This window comes from Schistocerca piceifrons, chromosome 1, assembly GCF_021461385.2.
Source record: "Schistocerca piceifrons isolate TAMUIC-IGC-003096 chromosome 1, iqSchPice1.1, whole genome shotgun sequence".
In the NCBI taxonomy this organism is placed as follows: domain Eukaryota; kingdom Metazoa; phylum Arthropoda; class Insecta; order Orthoptera; family Acrididae; genus Schistocerca; species Schistocerca piceifrons.
This window is the reverse complement of record NC_060138.1, coordinates 642,704,474-642,728,933: the sequence shown is the minus strand read 5'-3', so window position 1 is coordinate 642,728,933 and position 24,460 is coordinate 642,704,474. Positions and strand designations below refer to the sequence as shown.

Here is a 24,460-nt window from a genome sequence, read left to right as displayed (position 1 = left end):
AAACTGACTAAACCAGAGGTTGTACAGAGTTTCAGGGAGAGCATAAGGGAACAATTGACAGGAATGAGGGAAAGAAATACAGTCGAAGTAGAATGGTTAGCTTTGAGAGATGAAGTAGTGAAGGCAGCAGAAGATCAAGTAGATAAAAAGATGAGGGCTAGTAGAAATCCTTGGATAACAGAACAAATATTGAATTTAATTGATGAAAGGAGAAAATACAAAAACGAGTTAAATGAAGCAGGCAAAAAGGAATACAAATGTCTCAAAAATGAGATCGACAGGAAGTGCAAAATGGCTAAGCAGGGATGGCTAGAGGATAAATGTAAGGATGTAGAGGCTTATCTCACTAGGGGTAACATAGATACTGCCTACAGGAAAATTAAAGAGACCTTAGAGCCACTTGTATGAATATCAAGAGCTCAGATGGAAACCCAGTTCTAAGCAAAGAAGGGAAAGCAGAAAGGTGGAAGGAGTATATACAGGGTCTATACAAGGGCGATGTACTTCAGGACAATATTGTGAAAATGGAAGAGGATGTAGATGAAGATGAAATGGGAGATATGATACTGCGTGAAGAGTTTGACAGAGCACTGAAAGATGTGAGTCGAAACAAGGCCTCGGGAGTAGACAACATTCCATTGGAACCACTGTCAGCCATGGGAGAGTCAGTCCTGACAAAACTCTACCATCTGGGGAGCAAGATGTATGAGACAAGACGAGATACCCTCTGACTTCAAGAAGAATATGATAATTCCAATCCCAAAGAAAGCAGGTGTTGACAGATGTGAAAATTACCGAACAATCAGTTTAATAATTCACAGCTGCAAAGCACTAACGTGAATTCTTTACAGACGAATGGAAAAACTGGTAGAAGCTGACCTCGGGGAAGATCAGTTTGGATTCTGCAGAAATATTGGAACACGTGAGGCAATACTGACCCTACGACTTATCTTAGAACATAGATTAAGGGAAGACAAACCTACATTTTTAGTGTTTGTAGACTTAGAGAAAGCTTTTGACAATATTGACTGGAATACTCTCTTTCAAGTTCTGAAGATGGCAGGGGTAAAATACAGGGAGTGAAAGGCTATTTACAATTTGTACAGAAACCAGATGGCAGTTATAAGAGTCGAGGGACATGAAAGGGAAGCAGTGGTTGGGAAGGGAGTGAGACAGGGTTGTAGCCTTCTCTGATGTTATTCAATCCATATATTGAGCAAGCAGTAAAGGAAATAAAAGAAAAATCCAGAGTTGGTAATAAAATGCATGGAGAAGAAATAAAAACTTTAAGGTTCACCCATGACATTGTAATTCTGTCAGAGACAGCAAAGGACCTGGAAGAGCAGCTGAACGGAATGGACAGTGTCTTGAAAGGAGGATATAAGTTGAACATCAACAAAAGCAAAACGAGGGTAATGAAATGTAGTCGAATTAAATTGGGTGAAGCTGAGGGAATTAGATTAGGAAATGAGACACTTAAAGGAGCAAAGGAGTTTTGCTATTTGGGGAGCAAAATAACGATGATGGTCAAAGTAGAGAGGATATAAAATGTAGACTGGCAATGGCAAGGAAAGCATTTCTGAAGAAGAGAAATTTGTTAACATCGAGTATAGACTTAAGTGTCAGGATGTCATTTCTGAAAGTATTTGTATGGAGTGTAGCCATGTATGGAAATGGAACATGGACGATAAATAGTTTGGACAAGAAGAGAATAGAAGCTTTCAAAATGGGGTGCTACAGAAGAATACTGAAGATTAGATGGGTAGATCACATAACTAATGAGGTATTGAATAGAACTGGAGAGAAGAGGAGTTTGTGGCACAACTTGACTAGAAGAAGGGATCGGTTGGTAGGACATATTCTGAGGCATCAAGGAATCACCAATGTAGTATTAGAGGGCAGCATGGATGGTAAAAATCATAGAGGGAGACCAAGAGATGAATATATTAAGCAAATTCAAAAGGATGTAGGTTGCAGTAGGTACTGGGAGATGAAGAAGGTTGCACAGGATAGAGTAGCATGGAGAGCTGCATCAAACTAGTCCCAGGACTAAAGACCACAACAACAACATGTGGTGTAGAACAGTCACCATTTTGATCCAGCAGCCAATATGAATTAAGACACTGGCTGTAAGTGAGGACTGATTTAAATCAATATATAATAGAAGGAAACATTCCACGTGGGAAAAATTATATATAAAAACAAAGATGAGGTGACTTACCGAACGAAAGCGCTGGCAGGTCGACAAAAAAAAAAAAAAAAAAAAAAAAAAAAAAAAAAAAAAAAAAAAAAAAAAAAAAAAAAAAAAAACACACAAAAAAAAATGTTTGTGTTGTTTTTTTGTGTGTCTATCGACCTGCCAGCGCTTTCGTTCGGTAAGTCACCTCATCTTATACAAAGATGATGTGACTTACCAAATGAAAGTGCTGGCAGGTCGACAGACACACAAACAAACACAAACATACACACAAAATTCAAGCTTTCGCAACAAACTGTTGCCTCATCAGGAAAGAGGGAAGGAGAGGGAAAGACAAAAGGATGTGGGTTTTAAGGGAGAGGGTAAGGAGTCATTCCAATCCTGGGAGCGGGAAGACTTACCTTAGGGGGAAAAAAGGACAGGTATACACTCGGGCACACACACACATATCCATCTGCACATACAGAGACACAAGCAGACATTTGCCTTTACAAATGTCTGCTTGTGTCTGCTTGTGTCCTATGTAAATTCCTCTTCTATCATGACAAATTTTTCTTTGTTTATTGTTAAAACATTGTTCACTGATTTGTACATCTGCAGTTCATTCCACCACTATGTCCAAAGGAACAAGAGGTGGTTCTGCATCCCCTTCTCATTCAATATATTCTCTCATTGAACTGACTAATTCACGTGACTAACTATGTATGGTTGCTCCGTGGCTGACAGTTTTTGAAATTTTCTTAGAAGAGTGAATCTCAAACTGTCTTTCAGCTACCAGTACTTCCATTGTGCATCATAAGGCATGCAAAACCAAAGATACATGACTCACAACCATGCAGGATTCTTGTACAGGCACCCATTACTGCATTGCTAGAAGATGCAGTCCAGGTTGCTTGCTGTCAAATGCAAACTAACTTAAATGGGACTATAGCCCTATGGATTAAATAAAACCCTCTCTTCCTGACACAAGATAGTTTTAATTCCTATGTTAATCATCCTTGCTTATGGCTTCCACTGTATTTGTGCCTGCTCAATTATAGGATATTAAGGTTCATGGTGTTGTAAGCATATTTTTAAGAAAGAATCAAATTTCTCATATACTCCGCGCTATTGGTAAGCTTCTTCCCACTGGTAATTCCATGAAGTATCTCTGAATGAACATGTAAGATTTGCGAAAGAGTGCCTTTCCCTTCCTTGCAAAACTGGATTCCTATAATTATTGTCTTTTAACCATCATGATCAGACAAACCTTTTATTTCATAGAAGGCAGTTGGATCAGGAAATAAATTATGTGTCATGGCTGCCATATGTTGTACTATTCTTGTTGCGAATGTTTGCTCGGGGATAGTAACTAAAGCTAGGATTATTAATTCCTAAAGATGCACATTTATATTATGGAGTGACCTTAAGTAAATCTTCAGTCTAAAAGGAACATTAAAGATGATTTTGTATTTTCACCTTGTATATTAGTAATGTGTCTTCTCATTTTTACGACAGAGCTCAGAGGACTTAATAGAGCATCTGATGAAGAGCTAAATGAACTGATGAATGGCTATGTGAGAAACACCCTGGGAGATGTGATTCCTTCCAATGTTTCCTGGGGTTCTCAGAGTACTTATGTTTCTAATGCTCTAAATGATGATTTTATGAAACCAGTAACAGATGTTGGTGCGTACATATTGTAAATTAAACTTTTAATTATACTTATTATGATTTTGTTCTCATTCTAAACCTAGATGTAATAATATCATCACCAGTTTAAAAAAAATATCTGGGAATCATCACCAATACTTAAAATAAAAATGTCTGCAGGTAATTATCTTACAACCACAATTCTGTTCCATTTATTTTAAAGGAGTTTGTCAGTGCATGATTGGATTTTTAAAGTTTGCTTTAAAAACTGAGTAGTGATAAAAATAACTTTCTGTTTTTCAACATCAGTTTTATTAAAGTTGAGAATGGTTTTGTAGTTGACTTTCATCTTTTGCATGTTTTTTGTGTATTTGTAAAAGGTTGTTAAGAATATGCACTGTTAGCAGAATCTATTAAGTTCATTAAATCGTTCCTTACTACTATAATACAAATCAGATTTGAAGAATCATAGAATGCCAAGTGTAATGTATAAGTTAACACACAATGTGACTTTTCTGTAACAAATACTATGATGTGTGGTCTCTGGGACCACTATCTATACATCGAGATCTAAGGCATAAGTCATTTTAGAGTTTTAATTTAAGTTGCTGTATCTATTTTTACAATTATGTAAGTGTTGTTTCAATACCTCTTGTTGATTTTATTGCCATTAGGAGAAACCGGAAGTATTTTACTTTTTATCCCAAAATATGACATACTTTTATGCAGTTTTTTAGGCAACGCACTTAAATAAACTGTTAGAGAACTGAATTTTTCATTTTGAAATATTGTAATATCTGTATAGGAAATAAATTTTTATACAAAACTCAATTCCAAGGTATAAAATTTTACATAAAAATTGCACTTGATAGGTATGAAATGAAAGTCAGTCAAATGCACTATTCCCCTGAAGTTTGTCCTCTGAATAACTGTCTTCTTGTATTCTAGCATAACTGGGACCATTGGCTATTGCAAAAACGTCATCTTTGTCATCTATGTCTAGATCTAACTGATGTGAAAAAATTACAACACCAAAAAATAATTATTGTAGGGTAATAAAATTTTGGGAATACATTTGCTAAGTAACATGTTTAAGTAACTATCACGCAAAATCATAGATTAATGTAAGTATGATACAAGCAATTGCAAATGTGAAATGCTGGTACGTTAATAACTGGTGTAACTGCCAGAATGTTGAAAGCAAGCATGCAAAAATGCATGCATTGTGTTGTACAGGTGCCACATGTCAGTTTGTGGGATGGAGCTCAAAGTCTGTTGCACATGGTGGGTCAACACATTATTGTTGATCTAACCAATAGGGATTCTGCATCTGAAACTCAGCCGTGGACTGACTGCCTTGGGACCAAAAATCGTGTTCTTATATATCCTCACAATAATAGGCACTGAAACTACACATTGTTTGATGTTTAATTTACAGAAATCACAATTAAAATTTAACTCATTTAATTAATTGAAAAATTGTGTCTTTTTAAGTTTCTTCTGCTACAAGAGTTAGGCTAAATTATTTGTTTAAATGATAAAATTAACAGATATCATTACATAAACAATACTTTTGACAAACTGTTAATTACTTTGGAATTAATGAAGGGCTGGCTTTGCTAACATGTTTTCAAATAGAGCTAAATAAATACTTTAAGATTACCAGTATTTTGTCTTATAATGTTTATAATTAGTACAGAATTTGTCTTTGTTTATAAGTCAACAATAGAATTTAAGTTATGAAACAATTACTGATTCCACCCTATAACAAGAGATATTAACTAAGAATAGTCAAATAAATTAGAAAATCAATTACATACATAAAACTAAGCACAAAATTCATCTGGTGTTACATTCCTTAAATTCTTTAAAACTGAGGGCCAACCTTTCTCTTTTATGTAAATGCAGATTATACTCATGTATGTTAATGGTAATTAGTTAAAAGCAAAAAAATGAATTTTAAGAAGGCAGATGGTTTAACAAGAGGGGAAGTCTTCATCTTAAGAAGACTGCCCCATACTGACAGAAGACTGGCGCACCATAGCCACTGCCACTAGTGCTTACATAACATACAACAATTACAAAAGCTTTCTGCTTATTCTTTGAGCGGCACATAATTAATCTTACAATTGATATGTATGTGCTTACACAAGACTGATTACACAATTTAGTTTGCAAATAATGGCAACAAACTGACAAACTGATGTAGTTGGATGTCTTGAAATAAATTTATTTTTACCTCAAAATTCCATGAAATACCCACTGATAACAATGGAAAGATGGCTGTATTTCTCAGTTACTATATAATTTCAAAATGACTTTTGTTCCTAATGTGACTCTGGCATCTTTGCATAGAGTTCAGTCATTAGTACTACTGGTTCCGTGTTTTGAGTTTGCAGTGCAATGCTTCCATAAATAAACTGTATTTGTATATTATGCACCTGATTTCATCATAACTTGGTTAGTTTTAAAGATTGCATAAATGTATCACAATCTCCATAATTCACACAGCCATTCTTTTCATGTTATACTGTCCCCTTCTGCCACATTACAATCACCAGTAGCCAATGTGGACATACCAGTATCAAAAAGGTGTGTTACATATAGAAAATAATTTCTCAATTTAGCTTCAGTTCATAATAAGATATCAGTTAGTGCACTAATGAAGAGTGACAAATAAACAGTAATAATTATTATGTTGAAATAATCTGTGATTTTTCAATGTCATTGTCTAAAGAAACTTTCAAAGTGAAATGTATACTTACTGTGATTGTATGCTTATTTGTATGCCATAATTTACTTTAAAATGTTAATACTTTCAAACACTTTGAAATTACATTATGATGATCCTACAAATATTTTCAGTCCCTACTATTTTATTTTTCAGTTGAATCACTTCTCAATGAGACTGACATTGCTGTAGTAGTGTACACTGGAAATCTGGATCTCATTGTCGACACACCAGGTAAATAAATCTAAAAATAGTGATTTCAAGTGCAGTGATATTTTGTAAAATGAATTAAATATCCATCAGAGAAAGTGACTGAAACACTTCCTCACACAGGTACACTAAAGTGGGTAGAAAATTTAAAGTGGGCTGGTGCTCAAAGCTGGGAGGAATCAGACCGTTCACCTATAATGGTTAATGGTACCATTGAAGGATACTACAAGAAATATGACAACTTTGCCTTCTATTGGATTACACGTTCTGGCCATATGGTGAGTGATACAATTTCATTTCTACAGAATGTCAAAAATATGATTTTTAGAGGAGTTGTTGTTGATGTGGTCTTCAGTCCTGAGACTGGTTTGATGCAGCTCTCCATGCTACTCTTTCCTGTGCAAGCTTCTTCATCTCCCAGTACCTACTGCAACCTACATCCTTTTGAATCTGCTTAGTGTATTCATCTCTTGGTCTCCCTATACAATTTTTACCCTCCACACTGCCCTCCAATGCTAAATTTGTGATCCCTTGATGCCTCAGAACATGTCCTACCAACCGGTCCCTTCTTCCAGTCAGGTTATGCCACAAACTTCTCTTCTCCCCAATTCTATTCAATACCACCTCATTAGTTAAGTGATCTACCCATCTAACCTTCCACATTCTTCTGTAGCACCACATTTTGAAAGCTTCTATTCTCTTCTTGTCCAACCTATTTATCGTCCATGTTTCACTTCCATACATGGCTACACTCCATACAAATACTTTCAGAAATGACTTCCTGACACTTAAATCTATACTCGATGTTAACAAATTTCTCTTCTTCAGAAATGCTTTCCTTGCTATTGCAGTCTACATTTTATATCCTCTCTACTTCGACCATCATCAGTTATTTTGCTCCCCAAATAGCAAAACTCCTTTACTACTTTAAGTGTCTCATTTCCTAATCTAATACCCTCAACATCACCTGATTTAATTCGACTACATTCCATTATCCTCTTTTTGCTTTTGTTGATGCTCATCTTATATCCTCCTTTCAAGACACTGTCCATTACGATCAACTACTCTGCCAAGTCCTTTGTTGCCTCTGATGGAATTACAATGTCATCGGCGAACCTTAAAGTTTTTATTTCTTCTCCATGGATTTTAATACCTACTCCAGATTTTTCTTTTGTTTCCTTTACTGCTTGCTCAATATACAGATTGAATAACATTGGGGAGAGTCTACAACCCTGTCTCACTCCCTTCCCAACCACTGCTTCCCTTTCATGTCTCTCGACTCTTATAACTGCCATCTGGTTTCTGTACAAATTGTAAAGGTACTGATATAAAATAATGTAGCTTAATAATTCTCATCTACTAGTCCCCCAAATTCAGGGAATGCTGAATGAAATTATAATGCTAGTGAAACTATTTCTACATCAAGTGATCAAAAAACATGTATATCAATAACCATTTGACATCAATGTTAATGTAGAGTTACTTTATTTTCATTACATCAGTACCACAAAAATGTTCATCATTTGAAACAATACATTGTTTGCTATTCTGTAGAAGAGAACACCAAATTCTTCCAGTATATTGTCTTCTGACCCACTATCACTCATTTTCAATCAGTTTATATACTCCACTTTTACACTACTAATGACTTTTCCTTAAGCAATAATTAGTATTCTGCTGCTGCAGCCATAATCTCAGTTCATCATCTGGAAGGCTGCTACATGTCATAATTCTCTCATTGAGGCATGTTGCTTAGCCCAGTCAGCTGTGCTCAACTGCATGGTGATTGGCTGCTGCTGTAACCGATGACCACTTCCATAGAACCTGTTTGCTGTCTGCCAGCTGTCGTACTCTGTTACTGTGCCCATAAAACCTGCATGTTGATTGGCTGCTGCACCTTTCTAATTACTGGTGGGTGCCTCAAATCTGATATTTCAAAATAAATGAATTTCATAATTCCATAAAATTGTCTGTTCATTGTCCTTAACAAAAACTCTGATGCCATATGTATCATACAGTCATTTCTTTAAAATCACTGCGTTGTAGATTGAGCTTGAGTTCACTGTTCAATTGACATAAATTGTTCAAAGTTTTAGTAAGTTCTTGTCTGTTGTACCCAACACAATACTCCTCACTAGTGAGGCACCACATACAGCATACCCGGTCATAAATCAGCTTGTAGTTCCTAAGTAGCAGAGATCAGGGTGAAAAATTGGGAGTAAATATGGGTGGGTACAACACTCTCTACAATGATGTGGCCAACACACACACGCACATACACATTTGATTTTATAGGTTTCACTTCCATAAATGTCAGGTGTCCCTCACTGAATTAGTTATGGCTAGTATGTGTCTCAGTTACATAGTTAAGTGTCATTTACCATGTACGCACATACTGCACCTTCTAATTATATAAGAGTCACTGTGCATTAAAAAATTATCAACCTACAACCATCTCACTCAAGTGAATCAATATGTGTGGCATTTTTATGTCAAAGTTAACTAGCAATAATTTTTAATTGTCCTTCTTCACTGTCCATATTCTTATTCACAACAATATTTCATTGCACCATTACATTATTATGGTTCTGATTGGCATGGATTCCTCTCTCAAAATCTCAGAACATTACAATGACTTCAGGTCCCGTGCTTATATAGTTTTGAAAAATGGGGTTCTTCTGTTGGAGGTTCTGGGTTTGAGGGGATGAGGAAGTGTATCTGGTTATTTGCTTCTGTACCAGGTCGGGAGGGTAGTTGCAGGATCGAAAGCTGTTTTCAGGTTGTTGGTGTAATGGTTCAGGGATTCAGGACTGGAGCAGATTCATTTGCCATGAAGACCTAGGCTGTAGGGGAGGGTGCACGGCCAGCACATCTTGGCACATTGTTACACCATCCGGGTTATCTGGATACTTCCCACTGACACAAACCTATCAGAACTCCAGAGATGGGAACTTGCCCTTCAATATGTCCTCTCTTCCCGTTACCCACCAGGCCTCAACCTCTGCTAATTTCAAGTTGCCACCGCTCATACCTCACCTGTCATTCAACATCTTTGCCTCTGTACTTCCGCCTCGACTGACATCTCTGCCCAAACTCTTTGCCTTTACATATGTCTGCTTTTGTCTGTATATGTGCGGATGGATATGTGTGTATGTGCGAGTGTATACCTGTCCCTTTTTTCCCCCTAAGGTAAGTCTTTCCACTCCCGGGATTGGAATGACTCCTTACCCTCTCCCTTAAAACCCACATCCTTTCATCTTTCCCTCTCCTTCCCTCTTTCCTGATGAAGCAACTGTGGGTAGCGAAAGCTTGAAATTTGTGTGTGTGTTAGTGTTTGTGGTAATGCAGAGAGAAGAGCATTTCAATTAATATTTTGTTAATTTCTCTCATATATTCTTTCAGTAGACAATTACAAGTAGAATGTGTTCAATATCACTTGGTCCCTTGCTGTGGGGATGGTGTGTTAGGGGAGAAATCAACAGTACTGGTGACGGCATCCTTGCTGATGGGACATTGCATTATGGCAAATGTAGTTCTACAGCTCAAGCCTTCATAAAAATGGCTGTCTTGCAAAACTTCAAAGATATAGCTACCAAGTCTGCAAGCAGCTGTATTAATGGGTTATCCCAAGATGACAAACAGCTCAACAAGTCAGCCACTCATTATTACACACAAAGGGTTACATTATGCTGAAACTGCAACAGAAGGAGTGACTGATTTTCACCTGACTTGTAAAACATTTTTTCTTACTCTTGTTCCCCTGTTAAAATTAGATTTTTTTGCAAAACCAGAACATAGTTTATGCAACTTAATCTCAGTAATATGTTAATGCAGTTGCAACTGTAACAGAATCCTGAAACAGAGTATTATTAAGCAAAAAACTCAGGACAAGTCAGTTCAACAGCTTATGAAAAGCACAGTATAAAAATAAACATACGATTTCTTCACTTACCATACTACAAACTTTACTAATGCTCATTTCACAAGCTATCAACGTCTCTTAAAATACCTACTGTATCGCCGAAAGAATCTGTATTTAGTCATACATCACAGTTAAAAGAAAATTTTGCATATTAACTATATGAAAAATACTCTCCGCTTTGCACGCTATTATTGGCCAAAAACTTGGTTCAATATCTTGAACCACTTATGAGATTAGGATGATGCTATGAATATTTCACTTTCACTCTATTGTTTGCAAGCTCAACTGGAAGTGTGTGCACAACATACAATCCATTTCTTCAGATTTAAAATGGATGTAGATCTCTTCAAAAGTTAAAAGAAAAATTCTATATATCATCTACATTTCATATGCAGCAATACATGATTTGACATCCACCCAAAGTAAAACTGTAGCAACCCCTACTTTTCACTGTAAACTACTCAAATTTCATGCAGTACCTTACAAAATACAAAAATATCACAATAAATGTAACCATTAATGAAATGATAGGCAGTTTATCATGAGGCTACGAGGTGTATTAAATAATTATTTTTTTTACTAAAAGTCCTTTAAAATTGTTTGTGAAAGGTTACATTGTAGCCAAGGCAGGAAAAGAATGTTTTGCTCATAACAAGTGAAACACACAGCTCAATAGACCACAGCAAACTTAGGCAACTGCCGTTTCATAACAGAGGGGTTAACTCACCCAGAGTTGTGAATGACTATGCAATTCACAGCAGGGGTCAACTTATCATGAATGTGCTCCAGCAGTGTCAATGAAGAGAATATGAAAATGAAAACCTAATAACAACTCAGACACAGTGCAATGCAGCTGCAAAGATATATAATATTTTAATTCTTGCAATACCAATGAGGGTGGGCTATTACAGCTGATTATTGTGCTCGCATTGAAAGAATTTCAGCCCTCATTGACCCACACCTCCAACCAATTGTCCGTAATCTAGCTTCCCACATCATAGATACCAAACACTTTTTTCACCGTCTATCGAACATCCCTACTCCTTTACCTCCTGGATCCCTACTCATCACTGTTAAAATCGTTTCCTTACACACAACATCCTTCAAGCCCATGGTCTCGCCACTATTGAACACTACCTCTCCTAAGTTTCTTCAAACTCCAAAACCACCATCTCATACCTCATACACCTTACTAACTTTTCCTAACAAATCTGCAGCACAGCCATGGGCACGCACATGGTATGCTCCTATGACAACCTGGGCCATCTAGATGAAAACTTCCTAGCCTTCCAAAACCCTAAACCCTGATAAGATTCAGGTTCATTCATGATATCTTCATGACCTGGACTCACAGCCAAGACACCGTATCCTCAATCCTTCACAATGGCAACACCTTCTCTCCCATCCATTTCACCTGGTCCTCCTCAACCCAGGATGGTATCTTCCTAGACATTGAATGCTTGCTCCCTGATGGCTCTGTCTACACAACTGTAAACATTAAACCCAATGACAACCAACAGTAACAACATTTTGAAAGTTGTCCTACCTTTCACACCAAAGAATCCCTCCCACCCAACATTGACACCTGGGGAAAGAATATTTTCAGTGACAAGCACACTTTTACCCAATATGCTGAAGGTCTTGTAAAGGCCTGGAACAGATGAACTACAACCTTCATCAGGATTTTGATTATCTATTATCATGCCCTCAAATGAGGAACATCCAACTTGAAATCATTCCCACCCCTCCTAAAGCGGTTTCATCAGCCACCCAACGCCCACAACATTCTAGTCCATCCTTATTTCATCCCAATCCAAGCCTCTTGCCACAAGGATCATATCTCTGTGGAAGACCTAGGTGCAAGACCTGCCCAATCCACTCACCCAGCACTTTCCATTCCAGTCCTGCAAAAGGCTTATCCTGCCCCATCAGAAGCCAGGCCACCTACGAATTCAGCGATGCCATATACCAGCTTTGCTGCAGCCACTTTGCAGCTTTTTACATTGGTATGACTACCAACCAGCTGTTACCAGGATGAATGGCACCGACAAACTGTGGCCAAGAGCAAAGTAGACCACCCTGTGGCACAATATGCAGCTGAATATAACATGATTGATTTTAATGGCTGCTTTGCAACTTGGGCTATCTGAATCCTCCCCTTCACCACCAGCTTTTCTGAAAAGTGTAGATGGGAGTCAACTGTACAGAATATTCTCCACTCCTGATTTCATCCCAGCTTCACACTTCGGTAACATACTATCCCCACACCCAACACCCCTTCATCCCATCCCTCCCTCCCAATTCACACCACCTCACTCTCACTATTCTCTGCTCTCTGCCAGCACACACTCTGTGTTTTCCCCTTCTCTGATCCTCTCCTCTTCCACTTTCCATTCCCCCCGTCCCCGTTAGCCTCCTGATGCTGCATCTGGCAGTCTTGTCTGGCCACCATATAATCCCTGCACCCTCTGCTAGGCACTGCTGACTCCTCTCCCCCCATTGCATTCTGTTATCCCTCTCCCCTCCCTGTCCTTTTCTGGATTGCTGCTTCCATTTGACATGACACCATTACATTCAGGCTGGATGGTTAGAGTTAAAGGTTGTGTTAATGAAGTGTGCTTGCTTGTGTGAATGTGCATGTTTTTTCCTTAATGAAGAAGGCTGTGGTCCAAAGCTCAATGCATAACATTATTTTTAATGTGCTTATCTGTAGCTCAATGTGTTATCTTTATGGTGAACGGCAGCCTATCCTTTTCATAATACTGTTGGTATTCCAACCTGGACTTTCCTTTGCTAGAAAAAAATGTCTTGTAAACACAGGCTCTAAATTCCATATCGTAACAGGTATGAGGATTTGTCAGTGGAAGAGATATGTCTCACAGTAGTGAAGGTAAACAAGTGGTCATGACTCTTAAGGTATTCACCTTCGAGACCATTTATACTAGATATTACTGTTTCATCTGTAATTCCTGTCATATTCCTGAATATTGACCATTCCTCCTGGGACACTCTGTATAGCAAAAATTATTGATTTTGGAGTAGTGACAAGTGTAACCTTGCCTTGCAAATAGAAGTGTGGCTGGTAACTCATATTTAGACAGATTTTAATAGACAGCAGTGCAGAAAATTAATCTGTGTATACCAGTGTGCATGACTGCCCTGCAGCAGGCCTGGGTCTGATTCCTGGCTGTGTCAGAGTATTTCTCTGCTTGGATACTGGGTGTTGTGTTGTCCTCATCATCATTTCATCATTATTGAGATGCAAGTAATCCAGTGTGGTGTCAACTGAAAGGATTTGCAACTCAGTGGCTGAACTTCCCCAAGCAGGGACTCTCATCTATCAATGCCATACAGTCATTTCATTTTTTCATTTCAGTGCAGTATGTTGTGTAATTTGTCTTGCATTACACATATCACTAAGAGTGTGTGGGTTTTGACAATAACTGGTAGTGAATCATTGCACAACAACATGACCTCTTTGAGGGTGAGACAGGAATATTTCAGACATAAGGCATAAATGATGTTTATAACAATGACAGAGAACTGCTAAAATAGTGCTAAAAGATATTAGAAGCTTTGCAGAGTTGTAAAAGTGAACATTTTCAAAGTTAGCATTTTACAAGGACAGGATCTGTGTAAAATTCATTTGTAAACATAGAAACAACTACGACTAATAGCAAATAAAAGAAAATACATAATAGTATGGCAAATACAACATTCACACATGCAACATATGTAAGTCATTATTTTTCAAAACATAGTTTGCACAGAAGGAAAAGATATGATAATGTGAGAAAAATAATAGAAGTTATTAAATAAATGACAGGCAAGAATCTTCAAGAAATACACTACAACCACCATCAGCGGTATTTTAAAAACCAGTCATGGACATGAAATTGTGTCTCACAACATGAAAATCAACTCAAAAAGCAATATGATGACAGAGAGATATCATCCAGGAAATTATGTTTAGAAGAGGAGCACACACAGAAAGTGACAACAGATGACTCAATAGTATCCACGACAGTGAAAAAAAGACTTATATTTTTTGTTATAAGAATTCGCAGAAGTCGCTAGCAGTGGTTTCTGCTGCCTGTTATCTTGTAACTTGACATATTCCACATCTTGAAGGATATCCTTCATGGTGGGATTCACACAATATGATGCATGAATAAATGGATGTAGAACTGAAGAAAGAACTATGAGGGTGAGTCAAATGAAAACCTTAAATTTGTAATAACAAATCGAAATTTCGCGCCATCATCCTGTAAGTTGGTAAGCGTGCTACAAACAGCATGCAGAATGGCCTGTAGGTGGCAGCATAATGCAGATGCACACATACCGTTGCGGTATCAGTATAAAGGTGGCCACCCCACTTGTGACTTGCACCAGGGAAGAACAGGGTTCTGTTATTCGGTTTTTGCGTAGTGAAGGTATGAAACCTCTTGAAATTCATCAACAAATGAAGGTTCAGTACGGTGATGCATGTTTGTCACAGCAGCAAGTCTACAAATGAAGTAGGAAGTTTGCAAATGGTGCGACTTCAGTGGAAGATGCTCCTCATCCAGGTCAGGCACAATGAGTTGTGACTCCACAGAACATTGCAGCAGTTGAAGCCATAGTGAAGGAAAACTGCTGAGTGACACTGAATGACACTGCAGCATGTTTACAGATTAATCATGGGTCAGCACACCACATTTATGCATGACGTGCTCCAGTTTCACAAAGTGTCTGCAAGGTGGGTGCCATGGCAGCTGACTCCTGAAATGAGAGAATGACATGTTGCTGCTTGTGAAGAATTTCTTCGGCGCTTCGAACGAGAAGGTGATGGCTTCCTTGCAAAAATTGTTACTGGAGGCAAAACCTGGGTTCACATCCACCAATTAGAAATGAAGAGAGTGGGGAAGGAATGGCACCATTCCTCATCACCAAAACCAAAGACGTTTCAAATAGAACCATCAGCAGGGAAGGTTATGCTGACTCTCTTTCGGGGCAAAAAAGGCATCATTTTGGAGCATTACATGCCTAGAGGAACCACTGTGACCAGTGCATCATACACAGACCTCCTAAAAAATCATCTGCAGCTTGCAATCAAATCAAAGCTACATGGATTGCTGTCAGCAGGTGTACTTTAGCAACATGACAATGCAAGGCCCCACACTGCCCGTCCAACAGTTGCAACAATCACAGGCCTGCATTTTGAGTGTCTTCCTCATCCACCATACTCACCAGACCTTGCCCCAAGTGATTTACATATGTTTGGACCACACAGAGATGCAATGGGAGGAAAGAAGTTCCATTCTGATGAAGAGGTGCATCACACGGTGCATGAGTGGTTGCGCGGACTACCAAAAGAATTTTTTTTCTAAAGGAAATTATGCACTTTGTAAGTGCTGCAGGACTTGCATTGAGCATGGGGGAGATTATGTTGAAAAGTGATACAACTTTGTGCCACTTCTGCACAATAAATAAAATTTTAAAAAATGTTTAAAGCTTTCATTTGACTCACCCTCGTAGGTATACAATGAAAGCTACAAGAAACTTTGCAAAGGCAAAGTGCATAAAATCTCACTATATAAAGTGGAGAAGAAAGCTGCAACACCAATAGATGAACTAGAGGCACTGGAACTAGTTGTAGGAGAACCTATATCTAACTTGTTAGATGTGACTAGCAGTGCAGTGAGCCCAAGGAAGAAAATACCAACATCAGAAGTGGGGGACAAATTAAAGCAGCAGTAGGTAACTCAGTCTATTATAACAAAATGCAGATGAAATTTTGTTTGCAATGGGGAATGAAGAAAGCATTGCGGTAGACAAAAGGACAATATTTCCTCTGTGTCTGAAGTATTTTATTGTTGGACAAAAAAAGGTAAGCAACCAAGGTGGTAAGTAAAACTTTAACAATTCTCCACTAAAATACTGACTCCAAGAATTATAAAATCCAGAATTATCAGGTAAAACCCATGACCTTTAACCTCTTACAAAAGAGCATGTTTCTAAAACAAAAAATCTCCTACAGGTGTAGGACAATATACAAGGGGGTATCCAAAAGAAACTGAAATTATTTTTAAGTTGTTTATTCGTGTTTTAAGCACAAACCTTCAGTCCCCTTGAAAGTGTTCTTCACTTGCACAACACAATTATTTAATCTTTTCTTCCATTTTTCAAAACATTTTTTAAACTCATACTTTGTGATGCTTGACAGCACCTCTGTCATTTTTTTCTTCATCTCAGCAACATTGGCAAAACTCTTTCCTTTCTTGTCTGTTTTCATTCTAGAAAAACTAAACTCCATCCGCCCAAACAGGCCATGAAGACCCTATGGTACCAACTGGCTGCCATGTCATCCTCAGCCCACAGGTGTCAATGGATGCGGATATCAAGAAGCAGCGGATAGGCACTTGGTGCAGGGAGTGGCAACTGACCCTTAACATAGACAAATGTAATGTATTGCGAATACATAGAAAGAAGGATCCTTTATTGTATGATTATATGATAGCGGAACAAACATTGGTAGCAGTTACTTCTATAAAATATCTGGGAGTGTGCGTGCGGAACGATTTGAAGTGGAATGATCATATAAAATTAATTGTTGGTAAGGCGGGTACCAGGTTGAGATTCATTGGGAGAGTCCTTAGAAAATGTAGTCCATCAACAAAGGAGGTGGCTTACAAAACACTCGTTCGACCTATACTTGAGTATTGCTCATCAGTGTGGGATCCGTACCAGGTCGGGTTGACGGAGGAGATAGAGAAGATCCAAAGAAGAGCGGCGCGTTTCATCACTGGGTTATTTGGTAACCGTGATAGCGTTACGGAGATGTTTAATAAACTCAAGTGGCAGACTCTGCAAGAGAGGCGCTCTGCATCGCGGTGTAGCTTGCTCGCCAGGTTTCGAGAGGGTGCGTTTCTGGATGAGGTATCGAATATATTGCTTCCCCCTACTTATACTTCCCGAGGAGATCACGAATGTAAAATTAGAGAGATTAGAGCGCGCACGGAGGCTTTCAGACAGTCGTTCTTCCCGCGAACCATACGCGACTGGAACAGGAAAGGGAGGTAATGACAGTGGCACGTAAAGTGCCCTCCGCCACACACCGTTGGGTGGCTTTCGGAGTATCAATGTAGATGTAGATGTAGATGTAGACATTGCTCCCCAGCCGTATGTCAGTTTCAGACCAGGTGTTCTCATTCTAGGAAACAAAAAGATGTTGCGTGGGGCAAGACTGTGTGTGTATGGTGGGCAACAAACAGGGGTCATATTGTTATTGTTCACACAGGGCTGTGTGAGGAGGGGCATTATCATGACAAAAAACTAGTCATTTGACTGTCACAAATCAGGCTGCTTCTATCACAGTCTGTTCTGCAGTATTTTCAAAACTTCCAAATAGAAAGACCAGTTAATTGTCTGGCCCTGCAGAACAAACTCTGAATCTCTTTCAGTCCATCTTTTTATAGATGGTTGCAGGACCTCTGCTATTCAGTATAAAGTGTCAAATCAAAACGCTTTTAGCTGCCTAAGTTTCCAGTTGTTATTTTCTGGATTAACCAGTTTTGATGCTACATTATACCATCTTCAGTCCCCCTGACGAACATGTAGGAAGAAACTGGATGACTCCTCTCACATTGAAAAAACAAATCAGCTTTGATGTGATTCTTGAGTTTCTCCCAGCGTATTTGATAATCAAAATATCCACGGGTGGATATTTTGATTATCAAATACGCCGGGAGAAACTCAAGAATCACATCATACACCTTTACGGGGAGGAGATGTATCGCAGCATGAAGAAATTTGAAAAGTTGCGCCACCGTAGATGTCGTTTGCTAAGTACTCTTGCCTTTCTAAAGAGATGTCGTTCCCAGACTGTTGTTCCAAATTTTGCTAAGGTTATGCATCACATCGATTCTGCAGCAGCTAAGAGAATCAAGAAACGAGCCAGCCTCGCATTGGTACATGAGAGAGTGCAATTCACCCACCGGAGCCTTGAATTTATCTCACAGGAATTACTCAAACTACATTTGCAACTGGCTAGTAAGTTCACTTCTTGTTCCTGGGATTGGATTGATGGCGTCACCTGGGTGTCAGCTGATTCTGCCCATAAGAAGGCCACGGGATGTCAAACAGCTAAGTTCTCATGTCTCCTTGACAAACCATCTCTGCAGGTTCCGTGCAAGACTGTCATCAATTTGAGTGGCATGGTGTTGAGTGATGATGCGGTCTCGGTTTTGCAGAAAGGTCTCAACTTCGCTCCCACCCCCAAGTTCACTCCGGTCGCAGAAATTGTTAGTGCTGTTGAACAGGTTGCAGCTCGACTTCCGCCAGAATCAGCCGAGGAAATACGTCATGAAACTTGTCGTGCATTGATGAAATCCAAGCCGATGAAGTCAAATATCAGCAGTAAAGAGAGGGCGGCCATTCGTGATCTGAGGGAGCACTCTGAAATTGTTGTCTTACCAGCTGACAAAGGCAATGCTACAGTTGTTGTCTCCCATAAGGACTACACTGATAAGATGCAGAGCCTGCTAAATGACGATTCCTACCGGAAGATCAGCGTTGACCCTACAAAGAAGGTGGAGAACAAGACAAGGGCGCTTCTCAAGGACGCAGATTTACCGGAGGGTGACGCTAAGAAATTGTTACCCAAAGGTCCGGTACCGCCTAGACTATATGGACTCCCGAAGGTTCACAAAGAGGGGGTACCATTACGCCCCATTGTCAGCAACATCAGGGCACCTACATATTTGTTGGCCAAATACCTGATGGGAATATTAAGTCCTTATGTGGGTAAATGCCCTCATCACATCCGTAATTCTGTGGATTTTGTTAAACGCCTTGATAGCTTCAGGTTGGATGAGTCAGATATCATTCATGGTGAGTTTTGACGTCGTTTCCTTGTTTACGAGGGTACCTCTGCGAGAGTCACTAGAATTGATTAGTCAGAAGTTTGACGAGAAGACCACTGAACTTTTTAGGCATGTCTTGACTTCCACGTATTTTCTTTTTAATGGAGAATACTACGAACAAACGGAGGGAGTCCCCATGGGTAGCCCACTCTCACCGGTGGTACCGAATTTGTACATGGAGAACTTCGAGGAGGGAGCCCTGTCGTCATCCGTATGGAAACCTACTTGCTTTTTCCGTTACGTGGACGACACGTTCGTCATCTGGCCACATGGTATGGATAAACTCCTTGACTTCCTTACACATCTAAACTCCATACACCCCAACATCAAATTCACTATGCAGACTGAAACGGAGGGTAAATTACCTTTCCTTGACGTCTTGGTCAAGAGAAGGGCTGACGGCACCCTAGGTCATGGGGTGTATCGGAAGACTACGCACACTGATCTGTATTTGCACGCAGACAGCTGCCACCACCCTTCACAGAGGAAGGGGGTACTTAAAACTCTAGTACATACGGCGCGCACTATCTCTGACACAGAGAGTCTACCCCAGGAATTGGAACATCTGAGAACAGTATTTCGAAAAAATGGGTACGCAGAGTGGCAGATTCAACGTGCTCTCCGCCCAACCACTGCAGCACAACCTGTTGAGATGGATGAAGTCACGAGGGAGGAGGTAGGCACTGCATTTATTCCATACACAGGCGCACCCTCGGGGAAAATCGCCCGCATTCTGAAGAAACACCGGGTCAGAACTGTGTTTTGTCCTCTAAATAAAACTCGTGCACTGGTGGGGAGCGCCATAGATGACCTCGGCTTGAGGAAGGCCGGCTTGTACCAGATTCCGTGTCAATGTGGCAAGTCGTATATTGGTCAGACGATGCGTACCATCGAGGATCGATGCCGTGAACACCAGAGGCACACTCGTCTGATGTATCCGAGCAAGTCAGCGGTCGCTGAACATTGTCAGAAAATCACGCCATGGAGTATGACCGCACGAGGATTCTGGTACAGACGTCGAGATACTGGGACAGTGTTGTTAGAGAGGCCATCAAAATTCGCACCAATGACGACCTCATAAACCGTGACTGTGGCTATAATCTTAGCAAGACTTGGGAACCAGCGATCAGGTTAATCAAGAGTAAATCGAGCAAACGTATAGTTGTGATGACCACGGCAGACAGAGCCATCACACCGACGTCATCTCAAGACGCCGTCGCAATCTGTTCCACCGCGCGACCGTGGTGCGGGGCTCGGACGGCGGAGGGAGCGCGCTGCGGGTGGAGGGTATTTAAATTGGCCGCCGCCGTGACCGAACCCAGTTCCCTCTGAGCAGCCTTAGCGTACGGATCTCCGTGCCTGCACATTCACAGGAGCTCAGTCCGTCAGTTCACCTGATGATGGCGACATGTATGATGCCCGTTGGACACTATAGACCGGCAGCACACCCATGGATATTTTGATAAATCAGCTTTGTTTTAATATTTTATTTCACCTGATGAGCTTTCTTGAATCAAGGTGAACTTGAAGTCTTCCACTGGCTTCACTGCTGCTTTGATTCAGAATCATAAGCGCAGCACCATGTTTTGTCACCTGTGATAATCTTTGAAAAATAAATTGGAAAATTCTGGAACTCTTCTTTCAAAGTGCAGTTTCTAAGTTACCATATTTTTGTTCAGCAGTCATGGTACGAATTTGGCAGTCACCCTTTTCATTCCCAAATCATCTGCCACAATTTGCTTCACTGAACTCCAGGCTATTCCCAACAACTCTACAATTTCTTCAATAATCTGTCATCAATCTTTGTTGATGATTGGATGAAAGTTTTCAATATTTTCATGTGTTCAGGCTATGGAAGGAGACCAGAACAAGGTTTTTTATCAACTGGCACAACCATTTTTGAAACAGGAAAACAACTCAAACATTTAAGTTTCCCCCATGGCATTGTCCTTGTACACTGTTTTTCAAATTTCAAGAGTTTGTTCCACCTTTTCTGAGCAAAAATAATTTCACCACTGCATGCCATTCACATAAATCAGCTATTGCAAAACGACAATCACATCAGTTATCACTATAAACTCTGCCAAAACTAATCCTGGCCTTCTTCAGTGATGGCACTTGACTTACTGTCTGAAATGGTTGCTCTATATGCTCCTAGCAGCAAAATGTGGTTCTATAAAAGCTTTGCCCACTAAAAAATTAGTTTAGTTTCTTTGGAGTGAAATTTGGTCTTAAGTTACTCACAGATGATAAAAGTTTTTATATTTTTTAAATAGAATTAATGGCATAGTAAATGAAATTGTCTGTAATATATGTGCATTAATTGCTTCTTGAAAATTTTAAAGCATTTATCAATAATTTAACCCAACCTGTAGATATGCAATATAATTGTAAGAATAGTGTCATTTTATATGGCAATATAAATGCAAACAGTGCCAACAAAAATAATGTCAGTAGACTCTTATATGCCTTAAATTTTCTGTACTGCATTGATACTGCATAAAAGTTGGTCAGATTGATAATCTTCAGTTTAGAAAATTCTTACAGGATGCAAATAAGAGCTTTATGCCAGAACCTTGATTTTCACATGCAATGCTCTTAACCCCTTGAGCTCTCCACAATGGAAAGCTTATGTGAAGTTTATAAAGCAGAAGATGGGTACTTTCAGCATTGCAACTGTGAGCATGGACTGTGAGGCTTGTTTGTGTAGTTCAGCAGAAGCATTGCTCACAATGGCAAGTCTCACTGTTTGTCTGCTTATAGAGTCATTGAGGGTGCTGGACAAAAAACTCCCAGAAACAGCTTCACCATACCATTCAACTATCACTTGGCCCTGTACTTATGTGAGCAGCAGTTTGTGCTTGCCACCACTGGTACATACTGAAATGCAGCTTGTTGTTTTTCCAATCTTATTGTTTACAATGCAGGTTGCCAAGTTGCACTGACGGAAAAAATCCGGTCACAATTCATAAGGTTTGTAAATGCCTGTATTTTGGTTGCCTTCATCATAATATTATCACAGAACCACCCAATGGCCAGATAACAGACACTTTCTTCATGAAGCAGTGCTAAGTCAATGCTAATTTCCTTCTTGGTATAGTATTAGATTGTGTACACAGTGTATTTATTGCAACTTGTGGAGACACAGCATTATGCCTGTATGGTTGTAAGCACTTAAGGCCAAAAGCCAAATAGATAATAAAAAATAACATTATGTCTGTCCAACATAAGGCTTGTCACATTTGCAAGAAATGTGACAGAGCCAAAATCTATGAAACTGCTGGTTATCTTTCACACAGCCCAAGAAGGTGATTATTTTTGCAACTGGTCAGAAGATGGGCATGACTCTTTCTTGTTCAGAGTTTGGCTGAGTCTTGTGAATAGTGTGGCAATATATGGTGGGAATGTGATTCTCAGGTCTCTTTCTTTGCTCTTTCTCTATGTCACAGAGTTCTAGCTTCTCCATAACATCTTTACAATTAAAGCTATTGGAAGCAATGTTATTTTTCCAGATAATCGAATTCAGTTGATAGGTTGTCTTCACTATGTACAATCTTAGCCTTTGCATCAGCTTTGTCAGTCATTAATCCATTCCTTTTATTACACAGATGCCATAAAGAAAGGAATTAACAAAAATTATCTTAAATCACTTAAATCACTGACATTTAAACTGTACTCTGCATTAACAATAATGTTCACTATACAGCTGAACAATATTTGTGACTATACCAGATAAATGCAACATTTTGAAATAAATTGTTGCTTTCATCAGTTGTATTAAATAGTTGTTGTTTGTCTTTTATTAATACCATAGCTTAATATTTCATTACTCTGGTATTTTACAAAGAAAATAACCTCCATTTATAATAACACAGGCCTGATAGCAATACACTAATCAGAGTGCAGCATAGTACATAACTCCACCTTTAAAAACAAGACAAGGAGGCATAGTCTACACTACAGGAAAATGCTTTTGGTATTTTGTATTGTGAATGTGCAAATCACACATCAGGTGTAAGTAATTTTCATTATCAGCAAAAAAATTATAAATGAGTAAATGTAAGGAGCTGGGAAGTAAGTGTAGGTATTTAAAGATTCTTAATAAGACCTCTGCAAGATTAGAAATTACCTACTTTACACAATATTAATACTACTCGCTTCTGCTTAGTACATTTTTGTTTGCTTTAGGTGCATCACCCCAAACAATAACCCCATAAAATGACAAGAAGTGAAACATGTAAAATTAGATCAACATAGACAGTGACACTTGTGATGGCGAAACATGATGAACTGACCTTCTTGGTTAGTTTATCTATGTATTTAATCCTTTAATCCATTTCAATTTGATATCCACTTGGACTCCCAACAAATTTTATGCATTTTGTTTCATTTCTTGTATGACTGTTAATGTATACTTCCTGTACTAACAGGTCTTTTTTGCTTGTTTGAAATTGAATAATACGAGTCTTTGTGAAAGTAAAACTTAAAACTATTGCTGTGAACTAGTTGTACAACTATCCAGCTACTGTCTGAGTTGTATGTGGAAGTTGTGATTTCCATTACTAATGTGAGACCTCACACATTATGTTCTCCTGTTCTAGAGTTAGTTTCATTCCTTTCTTAGAATCTGTGATTGAGGTCCCCTATGATAAAGGTAATATTCCATCCATGCAAAAAGGAATGCCATTAATGATATAACATTTTTGGTTGCCAAATAGGATTTTGTGGTCCACACAACAAAGGCTTTCACTTGGTCATATGTTTAGCTTTGCCAAGACTTTATTTATGAGGTCAAGAAGCTGTTACCAAGTTCCATTTAGAACAGTTAGTCAGTTCTATTATACACCTCTTTCTCAAAAATGTTT

The 24,460-nt window shown here is 39.0% G+C and overlaps 1 protein-coding gene across 1 annotated transcript in view; it reads left to right on the top strand.

Moving 5' to 3' along the window:
• The window catches only part of LOC124760191 (retinoid-inducible serine carboxypeptidase-like), a 154,219-nt gene that overhangs the window by 101,217 nt on the left and 28,542 nt on the right, over nucleotides 1-24,460 (top strand). The window contains exons 6-9 of the mRNA XM_047249098.1: nucleotides 3,695-3,865; nucleotides 6,717-6,794; nucleotides 6,894-7,048; nucleotides 16,210-16,404. Of these exons, the coding sequence (XP_047105054.1) occupies nucleotides 3,695-3,865; nucleotides 6,717-6,794; nucleotides 6,894-7,048; nucleotides 16,210-16,404 (599 nt within the window). The remainder of the gene's footprint in view (nucleotides 1-3,694; nucleotides 3,866-6,716; nucleotides 6,795-6,893; nucleotides 7,049-16,209; nucleotides 16,405-24,460) is intronic.